This window comes from Spermophilus citellus (assembly GCF_964194105.1).
Source record: "Spermophilus citellus genome assembly, chromosome: 9".
Lineage (NCBI taxonomy): Eukaryota > Metazoa > Chordata > Mammalia > Rodentia > Sciuridae > Spermophilus > Spermophilus citellus.
In genome coordinates this window covers 20,038,665-20,058,611 of record NC_138191.1, presented here as the reverse complement: position 1 = coordinate 20,058,611, position 19,947 = coordinate 20,038,665, and the positions used below count along the sequence as shown (strand labels likewise).

Sequence of the window (19,947 nt, the reverse complement as noted above, 5' to 3'; positions counted from 1 at the left end):
ATTAGTAGTCCTATAAAATGTTCCACAGTGCACAAAAGAGTAATCCCAAACAAAGTTACAAAAGCAATTCCAATATTAATGTGGGCTGCATCTTACAATGTGGAGCAGGCCCAGAGAAGAGCATAGGGACATTGGCTATTGATATCAAGTTTTTGAATTAAAATAGGATTGGGAAATATATCAAATGCTCTTCAATAATTCAACAAATGAATATGCTCCTATAGATAACTGGAATCATACAGAAGTATCTTCAATTCTATATGATTTTTAGAAAATTATTTATAGTTAACAAAACTCAGGAGAATTAACATAATAATTATAGCAATAGCTAATATTCACTAGTTGCCAGGTGTACTAAACACTTTATATTGGTTGTTTTACTTTGATTTAAATTTCTATTTATTGTGATACTGGGGATTGAATATAGGGTGCACTGCCACCAAGCTACATCCCAACCTTTATTATTATGTTTTTTTCTTTTAAGTTTTATTTTGTGATAAGGTCTCATTAAATTGCCCAGGTTGGTCTCAAACTTGGGATTCTCCTACTACAACTTCCCAAATTTCTGGGATTATAGGTGTGTGCCACTGTGCCTGGCTAATTTATATTATTTAATATAAATAAAAGCCATCATAAGTTACACAGAGGGAAAACCCCCAAAACAAATATGAACGTTTTGGAAGCGTTTTTGGCACATTAGCTAAACACTTCATGAAATCAACATCAATGACACTTTGCAAAGTATAGGACATGTTACTTCTATCCTTCATGCTTTTTCTGTTTCCAAGGGATAGCCATCTGAACATGGTTCCTGGAATATATTTTGCTTTTCTTGTTATAATAAGGACACCCCAAAATAATAACACTCTGTATTGGTGTAGGTGTTTCACCTTTAAAGGAATACTTATAGATACAAATACTATGTACCTGTATATTTAAAGCAAAAAAAAATGAAGAATCATGTTGAAAGAAAGTGAAAAATTTTTGTCTCTCTTAAAATACATATTAACACAAATTTGATTTTGATGATCCCAAACTAAAATACAGCTAACTTCAAGGGCCCTTGAGTGTTCTCCCATAGCTTTGGGGAAAACTGGGTTTCTGAGATGAGAAGCTGGTGGTCAAAGAGGATGGCAAGGAGTCCAGGAACCAGGAAGGATATAATGTGCACCTATTGAAGCCCCAAAGGCTGCTCCCAGAGCAATGGAAGCCACCTTTTGCCTGTGACAGAAGAGTGGCTCTTCTTTTTAATCTTTGATAAACTTTAGAAAAGTTGCTTCCCTCTTCACCCATCTTCCCACCAGCCTCATTCTCACCCAGCCACTCCTTTTAGGCATTGCTCACAGAAAAAGGAGAGCAACATTGTCACTGACTGCATGAAGGACCACACTGGACCCTGGGTCATTGTACAATCTTACAGATTAAGCCACAGATAACAAAGAAGCTATTTTGGAGAAGAGAAGTTCAACTTGGATTAAAAAAATAGTAGTTGAAATACAACTATATGCAATGAAAGTCTTTAGGGTGTTGCTTTGGAAAATATTCAGCTCTTAATAACACTATAGGAAGATGACCAGTTGTTTCATATACCATATTGTTTGGTTATTGATAGTAACAAACATTTAAATAAGTTGTGTGAAGATGTGTCAAAAGATATACAAGGATTTTAAGATAACTCAGACAAGCAGTTCCAATACATAGAAAATTTAATTTAAAATAACTTAAAATATTTCATCATTAAGAAGTTTTAATTCAGTGCCTTGGCACCAGGGGTTTAAGAAAATGTTTGTGTCTGATCTCCAATTAGTTCAGGTAAACAAATAACTGAAATATTATGCATACAAGTGTGTGCATATGTATATATATATATAGACATACATATATGTGCACATACATATATGTGTACATGTATTCAAATTATAGATGTATATATACTCAAATGTTTTCAAGATATATAGATATAGATATAGATTCAAGGTATATAGGGATTTTCTATCTATATGAAACTATGTCTCTGTATGCATGTGTGTGTATATATACACATATAAAATCTACCCTCACTTAGCAGTGGAATTTTCTAATTTTACTTATGGCACTTATTTTGGAAAGCTTAACCCCCTAAAGGGGCACATTAATCATACATGAAACAGATTTCTAGTCTTGTACTTTAACAAAATTTTTTAAACATTTAAAAAATCTATTTCTACTCTTTCACTTTTAATTACTGTAGTCTTCTTTAAGATTGTTAATTCAGATATGGAATGAAATTTATTTTTGTGGAATAAAAGATAATTCTGAGCTGGAGGAACCTGAGTATACACTTGGACCTATCTCCTGTCATTTAGGGGAACAGATGAACTACTTACTAAACTTTGCTTAAAATGTTACATTTGTCAACTATTAGAATGCAAATATTTATTTCATGAAGTGATTTTCTTAAATCTCTTTTTTTTTTAGCCATAGACACAGCAAAGTAGCCATGCACAATTAAGTTTTTAGCTTGCTTCCAATCTGACTTTTTTTTTCCTAGAAAAGTTGTCCTCCAAAGTTAGTAGCAATAGCAAGTATGGCTGAAAGAAGTATGGTGCTTCATAACCACTACTTTGAACAGTTATATCTTTCCAGCAAAATGTTTGTTAAGGTTCTTGGGAACCTGGCACTTCCTCTTAGTGCACAGCCAAAGTTTTGTGTTCTCACATGTATAAGAAGTTCACTTGGGAATTTCCAAAGTCCCCCATATTTTCACTTTTGTGTGACTTTTTGAAATGCAATTTTAAAAAAAAATCCATGATTTACTAAATGTAACAAATTGCTAAAAATTTCTGACAAATAGGCCAATTTAGGTCCTAAATGTGGATTTCTTTACTTAAAATCAAGAATTAAGACCAAAAAAAAAAAAACCTGAAGATTTTATTTTCATAGGGGACTTGCAGAGAAAGGAATATATTTGTATTGCGTATGTTTGTATATAAGTATTTTTGTTTCCTGAACTTGTCTTTATTGTGGGTATACAACTCAGAGATGTTTTTATTTGGCCACTGATGCTCATAAAATAATATCTGAATTGTGCAGGAGTTTTTTAAATTTAAGTGGTCAAAACCATAGTTATTAATATATGAAGAATTCTCTCTAGGTGAATAAATAAGAAAAGTACAAAAAATTAGGAAAATATGTAAACTCAAGTTATGAGGTATTTCAAAGGTACAGTGCCAATAAAAAATTTCTTTCCTACAATTTGCAACTGCCAGATTTCTTGCTTTAGTTGTTCTATTCTCATGTTTGGAGAAACATAGAAGAGTTCAAGATAAAAGCCCTTTTGAGGATATGAGGGTTGCAGTAGTTCAGAGCAGAGTCAGAAAAAGAAAGGGATAAAGCAATACTTACATGTATTTGTATAAGAACAAAAATATTGCCTTAAAAGTTTTTTTTTTTCAGTTCTATAAACACTTTTATAGGGCACATGATTGTCTGTGTGACTACTCTTTCCAGAGGGAGGTTTTGTTTTTGCTTTTTTTTTTTTTTTAAATACTAGGAAAGCATGACTTATTCAAATTAGATTTTCCATGCTATATTTAGTTTTACAGATGTGTTAGTTTTAAAACTGTGGTTTACTGTATTTTGGGGGAGAGAATATATATTAAAAAATCCTAGGAAACCCTATATTCAGACAGAGTCAATTTCAACACTGCACCATGATCTCTCAATTCTGTAGCTTATTGCTTCCATTAAGTAGAAATCCCCAAATTCTCTGTATGCATCTAATTTTCCTGGCTGATGTCTGAGAAACTGAACCATTATCACATTTTCTGAAATCCAGGTTTTAAAAGTTTCTCAAAGCTATTTGATCTTTTTCTGGTAGTTAAATAGGTTGTTCCTCTTACAGAACAAGAATCAGGAACTCCCAGCCAACAGATTTCTATAATGTATATACCAGAAACACACGGCTCACATGTGACTATGTTCCCAGTCAACATACCATTCACTCAAGGGGCAAACCAGTAATGAGCCAGACGTACATACATGTGCAAATGTACAATCGACAGTAAATTATTTTAGATTCTAATGTCCTCTGAACATTAAAAATGAGCTGAGAGACAGCTCCTGAGACATTTAGTATGAAAACTCTAGATTGCAATTTTCATGATGAAGTAGCTTCAAATCACATCTCGTGAGTTTCGTATTGCACAGCAAAGGACCATACTGAATATCATGCCAAAGATCTGAAACAGAAGGAACACTTGTTAGTGACTTTCAAATGTGTATTATTTGATTAAAAGGTCAGCAAAACTGCTTAGGTGTCCAACTCAAGTTAATAAGTAATAATTACAATCAATAATTACTGGTTTATATGTTTATGTGTTCCTTGAAGATGGCTATGGAGCAATAGTTCTTTATTCGCTGCTTAAAATGCATTATTATATTATTATTGTTAACAAATAACAAGTCTCTGTTTTAAGAAAAGGAGTGTTTCTGGCTTATAAAACAGGTCTTAATAATTGTAAAAGATTGATATACTAACTGGTTTTGGAGTTGTATATTTTAGGGTTAATCCTAGATCATTTATGTATTCATTTGAAAAAATGTGTTCATAACTTCTTGTTGTTTAAAGATACTTATGGTCCAAATAGTTTTCTATTGCTAGAAAAGCTTTAAATTCATACCAAAATGTGGGTCATGTCTTCATTCCTGGCCCATTTTGATGTTCAAATAATTCTTCACTATTTAACTCAATATTTTTACCAAAGTACAAATGGAAGTATTTGAACTATGATATTCCTAACTTCTTCTACCTCTTGAATAGTTCTCTGAGAAGCAAAATACTTGGGCCAACTCAGTATCCACTTCCATGGTTTGAACAGAAGAATTCCAGAAGATTCTTCCTGTCTTCAATCATTTCCTCGATGTTTGTGCAGAGCCTGTGGAACTCTGTCTGTGGGTGCCCTTTTGTAAATGACTGTCAAGTTTTAGTTTTTAAAAATGGGCACCATAACTCTCATTAATTCATTCCATCATAAGTCAGACTAAGATCTGTAAATGCTAAACACAACAAGGTACGAATAACCAGTTGTCCTGGAAGAGCCCTGTAGACTTAAGTAAGGGCATAGCCAGGAACAGGATTTCATGCTTCTGGCTGTCAGAACTCACTACTAGCATGTGGCAGGGAGACACCTAATGGACATTTGGTTAACTGATTACACTGGGCGACTCTCACCTTATTAGAACAAACAACAAAATAATTAAATATCCCCCAAAGGATAATTGTATTGAAGGCTGGTCCCCAGCTATTAGGAAGTGGTAGAATCCTTACAAGGTAGAGCCTAACATAAGGAAGGATGTTAGGATCCCAGTCCCTCCTTTCTCTCTTTTGCTTCCCAGGTGCCATGAAGTAAGCAGCCTTGTTCCACCTTATGTTCCCCACCATGATTCTCTGCACAGGCCCAAAGAGCTCTGGGGCCAAATGACCATGGACTAAAACTCTGAAGCTGTAAACTTTCCTCTTTTTAAGTGGTTTATCTGAGGTATTCTGTCACCGTGATGGAAAAATTAGCTAACACACCATGGTCATAAGGTTGGTAGTACTCTGAAGAGATGCCCTCAGAAAGAAACTTCTTCAGTCTCAGCCTGCTGCTGTCAAGAGTCATGGGTGACTTCTTTTGGCTGTTTATTTGTTGAGATTGTAGAATAGTTTGGAGACTCTATTTATACCTCCATTATAGAATGTTTTCAACCCACCTGCCTCAAGATTGTCTTTGAGGAGCTGCAGAAATTGCAACCAAGCTAGCCCTGGATCAGATGGTGAGGGCCTGACAGGTGTTGCTGAGTTTAGGGGTTCTCAGCATAGTGTTTTCAACCACTGTCCTGCCTCTCTGTGCACTAAATTCAGAAAAGGGGAAAAGTGCTTGTGTGTCCCCTGAGAACTACCAGTTCATGGATTTCCTCACTGTTTTCATACTTTAGTGAGGGCTGAGAGCCAATCTTTATAGATGTCTGGAGAGTATGTACTGGCTTGGCATTAGTTATTATCATCTAATCTCTGGACAATGGAAATCACCTCCTCACTGGCCTCCTGGACTCCAATCTTGCATTACTCCAATCTTTCCCTGATGGCTGCATCACATCTTTCTAAACCTCAAAGACCCCCCTCTTCTTAGAAATGAAGCCAAATTTCTCAGAAGGGCACATTAAAAAAACCTCAATCATGTGGACCTCATACCCCTCCAGTGTCATCTCTGGTCATTCCTACATACCTGTCCATGGCTATCAACTCCTCTATTATACTCTTCTTTTGTACTTCAGGAGTCCCAAACCACCTGGAAGCATTATGCCTCACACTCTCTCATATGCTGACCCTTCGCCTAGTTTCTAGGTTTGGGAACACTCAGAACAGCTGGCATTTATTGAGTGCCATACGTGCCACAGGCTTTATATGAATTAATTTGTAATAATAGTTTATATGTAATATCCCATTTAATTTTCACAACAATCTTATAATTTGGTATATTAAAATCCCAATTTTTAGCTGGGGGTGATGGTGTACACCTGTAATCATAGCTACTTAGGAGGCTGAGGCAGGAGGATCACAAGTTCAAGCTCATCCTGGGCAATTTAGTGATACACTGTACTAAGCACTGTACTGTACTAAGCACTTGCCTCCCATGTATGAGGCCCTGGGTTCAATCCTCAGTACCACCAAAAAAACCCATTTTACAAAAGAGGAAACTGGGGCATAGAGAAATTAAGATACAATTCCAGGGCTTGTAAATAGTGGAGTGAGGAGTTGAATCCAAGTCATGTGATGCCAGAGCTTGTCCTATTAGTCACTGTGCTGTGCTGCTGCTTCAAATCATAGGTAAGAAAGATCAGGGTGATATTATGCCATTTTGAATTGAAAATCACTTACCTAACTTAATATTGGTGGCCTTAAAATAGATGTTATTGTGCTGATACGCTCAAGGTCACAATTAGGTCAATGTTGAAATTTATATCATATCTTAGAGGACTAATTATTGATGTATTTAATTAACTTTTTCTTAGAAAATGTACCATGAATAAATGTCTTTGTCCTTTATGAGAATTCTCTTTTAAAATACTGCTATCTAAGAAACATAATGGGTGCTAAAATTATTGCATCAAAGTGGGTGTGGAACGGGATATTTACACGGTCTCAAAGCATCTTTCCATAAAACATTAACTATGAAGGAAGAAAGAACAACTTAAAATGGGCAGATCTTGGAAGATACTACTTTGTTGATGAGAGGACACTTGACATTCCTAACCATGGGGCAAAATGACATCTTGTGGCACCTGAGAGGTGTAGTGAGAAAAGCAGAGTCATTTCTGTGACATATCTACCCCAAATTCATAACCTCATACTTAGCATATGGAAATAGCAGAAAAACTCAAATTGAGGAATATGCTACAAAATACCTAGCCTATAATTTTAAAAAGTGTTCAAGTCATAAAAGTAAAGAAAGGACGAAATGCAGTCAAGGTTCTTGAAAGGATTGAAAAGAACATTGTAAGAACCCTTTTGCTATTAAAAGATATTAGAACAGTTAACAAACTTGAATGGGGATTTATGGATGACTAATAGAAGGGTTTTTTTTTGTGTGTGTGTGTTTGTGTGTGTGCTTTTCTTGCAACTATTCTGTAAGTTTGGAGTTATTTCAAAATAAAAAAATTAACATCACAAAAAGTGAGACTTTTTGAGATCCTGACATAAATGTTATACCTAAATACATTTTTGGGGACAATTAGGAATTTGAACACTGTGTATGGATTGGATTATATTAAGCAATTATTAATTATTATAGTTATGGTTATGATGATGTGGTTATTTAATGAATAAAATGATGTGATGCCTCAAAATTAAAAAAGATACTGCCATCTCACACTTCAAGAAAAATCATATGCAAAAGTTTGAGGCTCCTTAGAGGGCAAAAAAGGTAAGTTCTGGAACTTTCTCACCGTGAGACCTGCAATTCCAATACCGACAATTCCGATGAGCTGGAGCTTAACACTGATTATGGTCTCAATTTCATCAATGCAATTCTGTTTTGAAAAAAAAAGAAGAAGAAGAAGAAGGAGGAATGAAAACTGCTTGTATGTGAGAATCATCCCCCTCATCCAATCCTTTCCTTCTCTACAGATCATTCTTCTGTGAGAGCTAATCTATGTCAGCTTCTGCCCATATTTAAACCATTCCTCTTGGGTAACATCATCCTGGTAACCTTCAAGCAAAAATGTAATTTTGGGAAAAATACAATTCTCTTCTTTTGGTTTCCCTATTTAGGCCAGTAGCTGCTCAGAGCCCTAAAATCTGGCTGGAGGAAGTTGTTTCTCTGAGACCTGAGGCATATGAAAATTTGAGGCCTCTTCTTACTTTCAGTGAAGAAAAATAAATATTCCTAAAATAAGAACCCTTTATTTTTATACTGTCACTTACAGTTTAAAAGATTTTCTACATACTCTATCCAATTAACTATGCAAGGTAGGCATTACCTATTAAGAAACTAAAAAGTCTGTATAGGTTCAACTAAAACAAAAACTGTCTATGCGGGCCAGGTCTGGGGAGTTAGAGGACCATTTTCTCTTTTGGTGGCCAAGTGGGCTGTGGGTTTTTATCATTACGCCCATAAGAGACTGTGAAGCCTGGATTCAAAGGACCATCATGGACATGGGAAAAACTGGACAGAGAACAAAATAGATCACCTGTAACCATTATTTGCTTCCCCAGTTTCAAAATTTGGAGTCCTTTTAAGTAGAGGTATGCTCTCAACCCAACTGCATCCTCAGACTACTCAGATCCTTTTCTTGTCACTGGTGGGCTTCCTCTGATACCCATATAAGCTACACAAAACCCTCACCACTTCCTCACGTCTCTTTTCATACTTTAGTGAGTCAACAAACATTCCTGGAGCAACCACTTTGCATCAGCCCCTAAAATGGGTTGGTGGAAGTGAAGACTAAGACACGGTTTCTTCTGCTTATATTACATCCGGGAAAAAGTTTCAGAAACACTCCTATAGACTGTGGCTTCCTTATATACTTCAGAAAATGGGAGTCAACCTGAAGCACTTCTTTCAATCTTCCTCTTCTTCACCTCAGCTCTTTTTTTTTTTTAAATAATTAAATGGTACGTCATCAAGCCAAGGTTCACAGTATTATCTCAACAAGAAAAGGAAAATAAAGGGAAAAAATAAAATCTGCAACAAAAATGTCTATTTTTTTTCTAATTTTTCAGTATTTAACCTGAAACAAAGAGTTCCACATTCTTTCCTGAACACCTGTCAAGTTTGCATTTCTTGATGACTAGAAATCTCCACTATTCATTTAAGGAAGAAATCATTCGAACACAAAACTTACAAAAAGAAATTATGCACAGCTTAAGTTAAAATACATCCAATATGTTTTTCAATATAGAGTTATTCTTATGAAATATGTAGTCATTCAGTTGTCTCAAATCTACTTAGCCACACTTTTCCACACGGCTAAATGAGTCAATTCACGTTAGAAAGAAAGAAGTTTAAAAACATGCTCCCTTCCTTCAGTTCCAGGACTGTCACAGGTAGCAAACAAAGAAAGGGGACATAGCAGTATCATCCCTGACTTCTTCTCCTTAGTGCCAAAGAGGTGCACTTCTCTGTTGAAAGTTAACCTCTTTCTTCTCTGCTCTGGGTTTCATTCCCTCTCTTCTCTTGAGGATGCCCATGAAGCCAGTTACCTTTCCGCTTCCCTATACATTAGGCCTCTCCTTTATTGACATTTCCACTTATCAAATAACATCAGGTTCAAGTTCTGCAATCTAAAGAAATAATAATACTCATAATACTGTCCTGTGATTGCCCATAGTCCCTCCTTTCCTTCATAGCCAGTTTTTGTTTGTAAAAAGCAAACTAACAAAACATGTATTGACTTTAATAGTCACAAAGGAAGAAATCTGGAAAATACATGTTAGAAAAAAGAAAATAAGAAACATCTGTACTCCCACCAAGATAACGAACATTGTTTGGTGATTCTTACACAAACAAATGTGCCCACATATGTAGTTCATTCCTTATATTCAATTGTATGCTTTTTAAACTTAATATTACAATTTCAAAAATGTCTTGTTTAAGTAACATTTCTTAAAACTGTGATTCTTATTGGCTGTAAGATGATGAAACCTTCATCAGACAAAGGTATTATAATTTATTTAAACAACCCCCTATTGTCAGATGGTAAGCCACTATCCAATATTTAATTCTTATGAACAACACTATAGTGAATACCTCTGTATAAAAATTTCTATCCATACTTATCATTCCTTTTCCTTAGAATAAATTCTGAGAGTGAAATTTCTGGATTGAGGGGCATGAACATACTTAACATTCTCGTCTTACATAAATGTACTAACCTCTTAAGACTACTGTACCAATTTTTTAAATATGTTCATTTCACATCACTGTTGCCAAAACTGTATGTTATTATTAAGGCAGGAAAAATAACTTGGCCAAATTTCAAAGGTTAACCAATGGCATTTCTTCACTTAAATTTGTAATTAATTTTCAAGATTACTTTTAATTGCCTATGCTTTTATGTGTTTAGTGGTCATTTGGATTTGGGTTTTATTTTTTATGAGGTCTTTTCCATATCCTTGGCCCAAAGCCAAACTACTGGAAAGGATGCCCTCTTTTTTCACATCCTGCAGTCTGGGCTCACCATTTACCTTCTTAAATGCTAAATCCTGTTGGTTTTTCTGTAGTTGCCTTAGTGGACCTTCTTGGGCTTTTAGTTTCCCCCTAAACACTGCATTTTCTGCTTCGTGGGTCATTGCTAAGACTGTTCCCTCTGTAGGCAGACTATCCCTTCTCCCTCTTAAATTGCTTAATTACGGCTCACTTTCCAAGATTTAGCTGGGAGGCATCATTACCTCTACTCAGCCTTCACCTGGTCCCCCATACTCTGGCTTTCCGAAGTGACTCCTCTTTGTACTTCTACAGCACCACAAAAATTCAACACATCACCACTCTGTGCCCAACTACATTTTTATACTGTACTTATTTCTGTGTTTACTTTTCCTACCAGACTGCAAGCTCCTTGTCCATAGGGATCTTTTCTTATACATCTTTGTATCCACAGTGCTGGTGGGAGGTAAGTAGTCAATAACACTGAACTGACCTCCACCATAGCACCTGGCCCTGGTGACCGACCATTCCCTTCTCTTTCTATGGTGTCTTCTCACTTGTGCCTGGCTATTCCTTTTAGTTTCCTCACTTGAGCACTCCTTGTATTTGGCTAGTCATTTTTTTTAAGTTTGCATAAAAAGTTTACATTTTATTTAGGCTTTGGATATTTATTCCAAGACTATAGTATGTGCCTCTGCTAAACATGTGTTTTATGTCTTAATCAGAAATATGTAGAATTTACTTTAAAAATTTACAGACACACATAAAAACTCTCAATCACACTTTCCATGTAGGAAGATGATAAATGACAGAGATGCCCGTTGCTAGGCTTAACTGCTGCTATTCCGCAGGGTTCTACCCTTGCTGTTCTTTTCTTCTAGATCTCATGGGTCTAATCCATATCTATAACTTAAGATTCCATAAGTCACTGACACTCCAACTTCTCACCAAAGTCACAAACCAGATTTTCAAACTGCCCATTGGATATTTCCACATAAGTTCCTATGACTCCTTAAGAAATCATCGTTCTAAACACTGGACTCCTTTATCTTTCCTCCATAACTGGCTCCTTCTCCTCTATTCCTCAACTCAGTAAATGATACCATATCTATACAGGTGGAGGAGCCAGAAACCGAAAAGACAGTCCCCCCTCCTCTGATGGCTGACTGGTCATCAGTCCTGAAGACTTTACATTCTTCTTGCCCTTCCTATTGCTCAGTCCAGTTGTCTCAGTTAATATTTCATGCCTGAGAACAAGAAAAGTCTTCTTGTTCTCATGTCTGGCTATTTATTTTCCACAAATCCTCCATACTGCTACTAGAGCAAACTCAATAAAACACACATCCTAGAAGGGGAATAGCTAGGATGGTGGAAGAAGATGGTCATCATTACACAACATACATGTATGAAGATGTGAATTTGGTGTCAACATACCTTATATACAAAAAGAGATATGATATTATAGTATAAAGGTGTATTCAGAATTGTATGCAAAAAAAGAGAGCTCATGTATAATGGCATAATTTGGCGTGAACATATTTTATATACAGAGTTACAAAAAATTGTGCTGTGAATGGATAATTATGAATGTAATGCACTCCACTATTGTCATGCATGTAAGGAATAAACACACACACACACACACGTACTATCCCAGACTCTACCTTTTGTGGTTCCCTAAGCCAGCAGTATGAAGGATAGACTTCTGGCTTCACGAGAGTATCCGAGGACCTTCAAGAATGGGTCCATCCTCTTTGAAGAACTCATCTCCCACATATACGCTGAGATTTTAGGCTCTTCGATGCTGCACTTTCCTGAATGTAACCACCTTCCTCTGCCCCCATGCCTGTGCCTTATCCCGTTTGCCTAGAATATCCCTCTCTCTTTCATTTGCTTACTGAACTCCTACTCAACCTTCAAAATGCATCCTGATAATCACATCAGGGAACCTTCCAAGGGCCCAGGTGAGTCTGCTGTGCTCCCTCTCACGTAGCCTTGACTCAGCCTGTGGGGTGCTAAAGGCTCCACCGTGTGTCTCCCCAGCTGGATGTCAGTACTTCATGGGTGGACCTGTGCCTTGTTCATTTCATTCAACTCAGAAGGACCCAATAAATGTTCAAGGGTGATTAATGACACAGCTGGAACTTACAGCTCATTGTCCCTTCATAGCTAATCCTAAAAGCATCAATATTACCGTGTCTATAGTCTCATATTTCCTTTTTTCTTTCCCATGTTGTGCCTACGTTTTCCCCAAATACTTCAGTGAGACTATGTGGCAAAGATCACTGATGATCCTCTAAGCAACAAATACTGTAGTATGGACTCTCTCGGACTTTTCCTTCCCAGCCTCTTATTCTGGTTTCTCGTCCTCATCTTACCCTGTAAACAACAGTCTCCTCACTCTTTCCTTCTCTCTGGGTGTTCTGATTCACCCCGAGGGCTTCAGGTACTGCCAACATGCTGAGATTCCTACACCTAAGTCATCCTCTCAGGCTACCTAGAAGTCCCACAGGTACCTACGACAAACTTGATCAAAATTGAAGTTATCCTTTGCCTCCAGGATCTGCTCCCTTCACCTCTATCAGTGAGGAGAGCCCCTATCCATACAGCCACCCAAGCAGAATTATGAAAATCTTAGCCTCCTTCTTTCCACTCATAACTTATACCCAGTAAGTCATCCAGTCTTGTTGATTCTACCTCCCGAACATTTCTGGAATATCTTGCCCCTTCTCCTTCACTACTGTTTGTGACTTGCTCTGGCTCCTTTCCTTGTAAGAAAGAATGACCAGAGGTGTCACCTAACTGGTCTCCCCCTATTGTCTCCAACCTTCCATTCTACCCTTCATGTAGGGCAGCCTGAGTACTCTTTCTACAACACAAAACGGTTTATGTTTCCTTCTCTGCTAAAAGCGATGGATTTTTCAAACCTCCAGGGGCAACATCTTGCCTTTTTCTGCCTCTCCCAATGTGACTATTGCCATTCCCTCAGGGTCCCTGTCCTTCTGCAGTCCTGGAGCTTCTCACCAGCGTGCCTCTGTTCTTGTGGCTTGCTGGGCCGGGAATGACCTTCCTTTGTCAAAATTGAATCCCAGGATCCCCTTCTAGATGGAGCTTCCCTACTTCTGTTGTGTTTCGTGACATCCTGTATAGACTCTTGCATATCAGAGCCCTAGACTACTTGGCAAGGCCGCTGAGGACAGGGACCATGTCCTTTTCATCTTAGGTGGCAACATGCCTGACGCAGCAATTTACAGATGAGGCATTTATCAGCACTGTGACTCTACTGGAGAAATGTGGGGCAACATTTTGGGGGCACACACCTCTGGACCTGGTGAGCATAATTAATACCATAAGCATGAGGGGCTCATAACTGGCAAGTGAGGGGCTGGGGTGGTGGCTCGGAGGTAGAGCGCTCGCCTGGCATGCGTGAGGCACTGGGTTTGATCCTCAGCACCACATAAAAATAAAATAAAGATATTGCATCTACCTATAACTAAAAAATAGATATTAAAAAAAATAACTGGCAAATATATACCATCATTCTCCAGGGTACTAGGAGGCCACAACTCAGCACTGCTTTGCTTATTTTGCATGGGGAAAAGGTGAAGCCCAGAGGCCACCGGGAGAGGGTCTCCTAGGGTCCCTGGAAGGTAGAACCCGAGCCTCCTTGCCTCCACCCTGAGGGCAAAAACCATTTCACACTACAGGGAAGTGGGGGTCCCCGGTAGAAGCTCACCTTGTGGCCTAGAAGTTCCTTTGGGCACGTGGGTTGGACCTGTTCAGGGCTTTCTTTTCCACAGCACTGAAACTAGAAAGTCAGAAAGAGATGTTAGGACAGGAGCCGGGAAAGCGAGAGTTATGAGCCTGGGCATCCCTGCTGAGAGCAGGTGGTGCCGAGGCAGCAAAGCAACTATAAGGTCCTTCTCTACAACCCAAACTGCTATTTCTAGAAAGGGAGCAAAGAATCGCATCGTCATGCTAGCAAACTAAGAAAATGACTTCCTTAAAGCTGCCTGAGTTTCACCATAGGAAGTGACTCAAGGCAACCGAAACAAGGCAAGAAGCTAATAGACAGCGTCTGTGAAAATTGCTGCTTTTTACACAGGAGCTGGGCCTTTAGAGTCCTTCCTTCAGAAGGGGATTCATATAACCTTTTGAGGAACTAAAGTTTTATGAGCTTTGAGAAGGGCTCATTAACTAGGGGCTGCCTGAAGGACAGAAGTGGTCACAGTAAACCCCAGGGGTTCAAAGACCGACTTTAAGACAGGCTAGCAAACAGGTGACTTGCTTTAGGGCTTGCCCTGTGAAACAGAGGGACCTGTGTGCTGCTCGATGGCTCTGGGGTACTTGCCAGCATTTTTTTTGTGACAGAGAAGTTCCAAGTACCTGAAAACGCTTGGCCCAAGAGTTCATAGCGTTTCTCCCGTATCAGTGTTTAAGAAATCAGAACGACTCTGGCTTGGCCCATTTCCTCTGTCAATCTTCTTTGACTAACTGTCTGTATCTCTGAGCCCTTCACTGATAGCACAGGCCCACAGAAGGCTCCAGAGGGACAGCCTCTCCTGCGACCCTTCATTTTACAAACGAGGAGATGACTGTGTATCAGGGAGACCAAAAAACTTGCTCAGGATCACAGAGCTGTGAAGTTGCAAAGTTGCAGCTGGAAACTAGCTTTCCTGACTGACATGCCACACTTGCTTCTGCCACACCAACATGCTGCTCTCTGAGAGATGCTGACATTTATGTGGGCTGCTTTCTCTGTGTTCTTGTTCGCCCTCCTTTGTCTCTTTTGGGCACACATTCTGACTTCCTCTTGTGAACTCGGTGGTAGGCCTCTTTCTCTTCTGGGGTTCTATACAGAATGCAAACTATGGCTCTCACAAGGGCTAAAATAAGATGCTGCTGCTTGCCTTTACTGAATTTATTTTTATTTTGAATCCAGGTGCTGGGGAGAGAACCTGGTTCATACATGATCTTTAGAAGACATGAGGTTAAGGAACAAGTCAAGTTACTTACTGCTGAGTGGAAGGTAACAAGAGTCCCATTTCCCTTTCCCCTGTCTTTAAGGTAATCATTGTAAGCCTCTTCGTACATGGTCTGTACGTGTCGTATAGCCTGAAAAAATACCAGGAAAACTGAGGGTATGCTGAGTGGGAAGTTTCGAACAATCTCTTTTCATCAAAGAAAATCCCTTGTTCTATACCCCTTAAAAACACTGCCTTTCCATGTATTTAAAATGATGCTGCATATATGACACAGAATAGATTCTAGAGTTTCTTTTCTTTTTGTCATGCTCGGGATTAAACCCAGGGCCTTGTGCATGCTAGGCAAGTGCACTACTGCTGAGCACATCCCCAGTTGATTCTAGAGTTTCTAAGATGCTTTTGAGGATGAAAGGACAGACTAACCCAAGAAGAGTTTTCAGAGACCAGAAAGATTTCTTAGAGTGGAGGTTTCCAAAACCTGATAGGGCTTCAGCATCACTGGGAACCGAGTTTCCTGGGCTCCACCCAGGAGATTCTGATGCACAGCCAGGGCTGGGAACTACGCAACCATGGTACCTCACTGGTTAAAAGGACTGAAGTCTTCTCATGGCATTGTTTAACAGATGTTCACCACCAAAGAAGACTGTTTGCATTCAAATACCATATAAAGTTTGGAGAATGCTTCTCTGATATAAAAGCATGTGACCCCCTAATCCACAGAAATCTCAAAAGGTCCTACGATCTAGTTTCACTTCTGTATGGAGCTGAGTTTAAAGTAACCTATGAATATAACCAGCTACTTTGGAAAAATTCCAAAAGAGGTGACATTTCTTATTGTTATAGGTTTGTCATTTTTTGGTCTAAAATAAATTCATTAACACATTATTGACAGCACATGAATTAATCTGAAATATAGTATACTGACAGTGCCATTCTTCCATTCTTCTTTCTCCCCCCCCACCCCCGCCCCGCCTCTCTCTCTAAGTGTTTATTTTCCCCAAAGCCTATTTCACTTGTGGGTTCTCCTGATACTGTTCTGGACACCTGGAGTTGGGCAGCAATCTAAACTGACTTTGGGAGCACACAGTAGGTCAAGTTTTAGTCTCTGAGGATGTCACAGCCTCTGTACAGGCCAAGCCTTAAGGATAAACTAGGGATGCATGTTCTTCTCAGTCCCCTTTTTACTTTTGCCTCATTGTGAACTAGGGATAATCTTAAACTAGTGAGCTTATTTCAAAAATCATACACTACATTATAAATTTAATAAATGCTATGAACAATCTCCCTAGAAAAACACATAGATGTGTACATATGCATACTAGTACATACACACGCTCAGTCCTATGCACTACTTCTTTAGATTAAGAAGTTCTGCTCATACTATAACTTTGGGCACTATTTGGTTTTTTAAATAACACTCTATGTATCTCATAACTTTTGCCATAAAAAAGTAATTTTTACTTACTACACCCTTGCCTATAAAAGCAAATACTCCAGTGGTTACTTCAGCAGCGAATATCACCAGTAGGCAGGTAAAAAACTGTAGAGGAGAGAAAACACTAATTTCATTAATTTAATACCTTTTCAATGTATTCAGTCCCTTTGACTTTAGTTATATTGAAAAGGCATTAGGCAAGGTTATTAGTTTGAGTTGATCCAGCAGTAAGCATTTGCCCCTTTAGTTTCCTTTATGCAACCGTTGTTTTTTTCATTCATCTATTCATTCATTCAGCAATTGTTTATTGAGCATCTGTTCTGTACCAGTTACTGTCCCTGGTGCTTAGTATACTATAGAGAACAAGGTCTCAATGTCTCTGCAATCATGAACTTCACATTGGATAGAGGAAGATACTAATGAATAAAGGATTTAAAATTTGAATAAGAGAATTTTATAGAGTGATACAGAAATGCCACCATCCCAGGTCAGTGCCTGGCCACCTATGTGCTCAATAAATACTTGAAGAGCAGAAAAGACTCTATAAAGATATAAAGCGGGGTCAGGAGATAGGTATCATGGGGTCTGGGCTTGGAGAAGAGTGTGGAAAGGCTTCTCTCAGGGGGTGTGTATTGTGGGGAAGTGGGTGTCCTCTTGGACAAATTTCCATTCAGGTCTTGGGTTTGCTTTGATCAAACCAAGTTCATTGATTTGTCATTGATAAACAAGGGAGAGATGCCCAACAGCGGGGGAGAGAGAGAAAGAATGGGTGGGTGAGGAAACAAGTCAGGCATTTTTATACAGCAAGAGGTCAGAAGCAGCAGAGTTAAAAAATCCAAAGGTTGCAATGAGTGACTGAAATGAGAGACTGCCTAATAAAAGTGATGCTTCACACTCCCAATGGAGAAACAAAAAAACTCCCCCCGCCCCTTCTTTCCTCTTGTTTCACTTATACATTGGCATTGGCTTTATAGCAGTTAACTGATTTTTTTTTTTTTTAACCAGAGTCTGGTGGTTGAAATAAGCCACTAGAGGGATGTTTGGTTAAGTTATTGATCTTAACCAGAAATGCTTTTCTTATAGATAACAGCACTTCCCTTGCCTATAGGCATCTTTTAGCTGCCTCATCCACAGTGAAATATTATTTTTTTAAAAAATAATCATAATTGCCCCTTCCAATTACTAGGCACTTTTCCTTCCTAAACATCTTTACACTAATGACCTCATTTTTTCACACTTTCCATATGAGGCAGGAACAAAAATAATATTATTCTTATGCAAGAGACAGAGAAACCCCAGACTTAGGAAGATAAGGGAGAGTCCAGGGCTCAGTGAGTCCTGGGGGACCCTGGGCTGCAGGCCAGGCATCCTGACTTCCTTCAGACCAGCGCCCCCAACCCCACCCCTCCATGCCCCACTTACTGATCCGAGCACACACTGTGACTCCCGCATGGCTCCACAGCACCCAAAGAACCCCACGGCCATCATCAGGGCCCCAGCTCCAACCAGCACGTAGAGCCCTGTGGGAAAGAGGTCCAGGGAGATTATTCAGAGTCAGGCTAAGTGAAGTGCCTGGCTCTCCAGCCCCTGAGGGCCAGAGCAAACAGAAGGACTTCACCACCACAAACTGGGCTCCAAATTCTAGGCACCCCGGAGCATTTGATTGTCCATACTGTAATGAGTAACACCTGTTGAATGCTTCCTGGGCACACCGTATGCCTTGGCAGTGTGCCGTGATCCTCTGAGGTAGGGACTACTATTGGAAGCAAAAGTAACCAACACAGTTTCGGCACCATGATGAAAGCACAAATAACCAGGACGGGAGAGGCTCCACGGATCAGCCGTGCCTTTTATTCAGGATCAGAGTCGGGCATTGGAGGGGCTCACTTTCCGGGTAGAAAATGGCCCTGGTTACATAAGGGATCTGTGTTTTATAGTTTACAATGAGGGTGGCTTAATCACTGGGGACTGAAGCAGAATGTGTCAGTTTGGGCAGCCAGGAAAAAAGTTGTAAAAAGTCTGAAACTTAGTGTCACTGGGAAGGGATGGAAGCTCAGAGCTCTGTGTCCATTGCTTCTCTTCTTCCTCTTGGACCCAGTGTTCCCCAGAGCTTCACTATTTGCTTTTCTCCTTCCAGGACTCACGGGCAAAGGGAAAGGGTGAAAGTCCAGGGCCCAGCGCTGAGCATCTGCCTCCTTGCTTCAGGACCCATTTTCACTAGGAAGGGATGAATGTTTTGCCTTCTTCCTCCCCACCTCTTCCTCTCCTCCTCCCAGGGCATCCTGTCTTGGGGATTGTCATTTTCCAACTGTAATCCCCAGTTCAGAGAAGAAAGCCAAGTTAAGGAGATAAAAGAAGCTGCCCAAGGGCACACAGCCAACAAGAGGTGGAAGCCAGAGCTGCCCACCTCCCAGAGCTCACACCTGGATGACCACAACATGCCTCCTCAGGCCAGGCTCTGCAGCTCAGATTCCTATACCTTTGCACAGGATGTAACAGTGTCCCCTTTATGCTTTGCATATAACCCTTGCTGCTCTGCCACTGCAGCTTATTTTTAAAATGGACATGTTTCTTTCTTTTCCTCTCTCCCTGTTCTTCCCTAATCTCTCCCCTCTTTAATCTCAGGGGAAACAGGATTATCTTTCTTCCCCAACCTACGAATATATATCTGACCCTGAGTACATATCCACCATAGGAACGAAATAATCCAGACTTTGGCGATGGCACCAGAAGATCTCAGAAATGACCACCTCCCAAATTAACAAGTGAATTACAACTCCAACAGAGAACACGTGGAATGTAGCCTTTGAATCACCTCTTTAAAAGGCTCTGTTTCTGCTGATGGATAGAATCACAGTCT

The 19,947-nt window shown here is 39.3% G+C and overlaps 1 protein-coding gene across 1 annotated transcript in view; it reads right to left on the bottom strand.

Moving 5' to 3' along the window:
* Window positions 1-2,923: 2,923 nt before the first annotated feature.
* Window positions 2,924-19,947, bottom strand: part of TSPAN2 (tetraspanin 2) — a 44,186-nt gene continuing 27,162 nt past the window's right edge. Inside the window, exons 3-8 of the mRNA XM_081306089.1 lie at window positions 18,510-18,607; window positions 17,118-17,192; window positions 15,684-15,782; window positions 14,404-14,475; window positions 7,969-8,052; window positions 2,924-4,220 (exon numbers count right to left, since the gene is read on the bottom strand). Of these exons, the coding sequence (XP_081162215.1) occupies window positions 4,155-4,220; window positions 7,969-8,052; window positions 14,404-14,475; window positions 15,684-15,782; window positions 17,118-17,192; window positions 18,510-18,607 (494 nt within the window). The 3' untranslated portion in view covers window positions 2,924-4,154. The remainder of the gene's footprint in view (window positions 4,221-7,968; window positions 8,053-14,403; window positions 14,476-15,683; window positions 15,783-17,117; window positions 17,193-18,509; window positions 18,608-19,947) is intronic.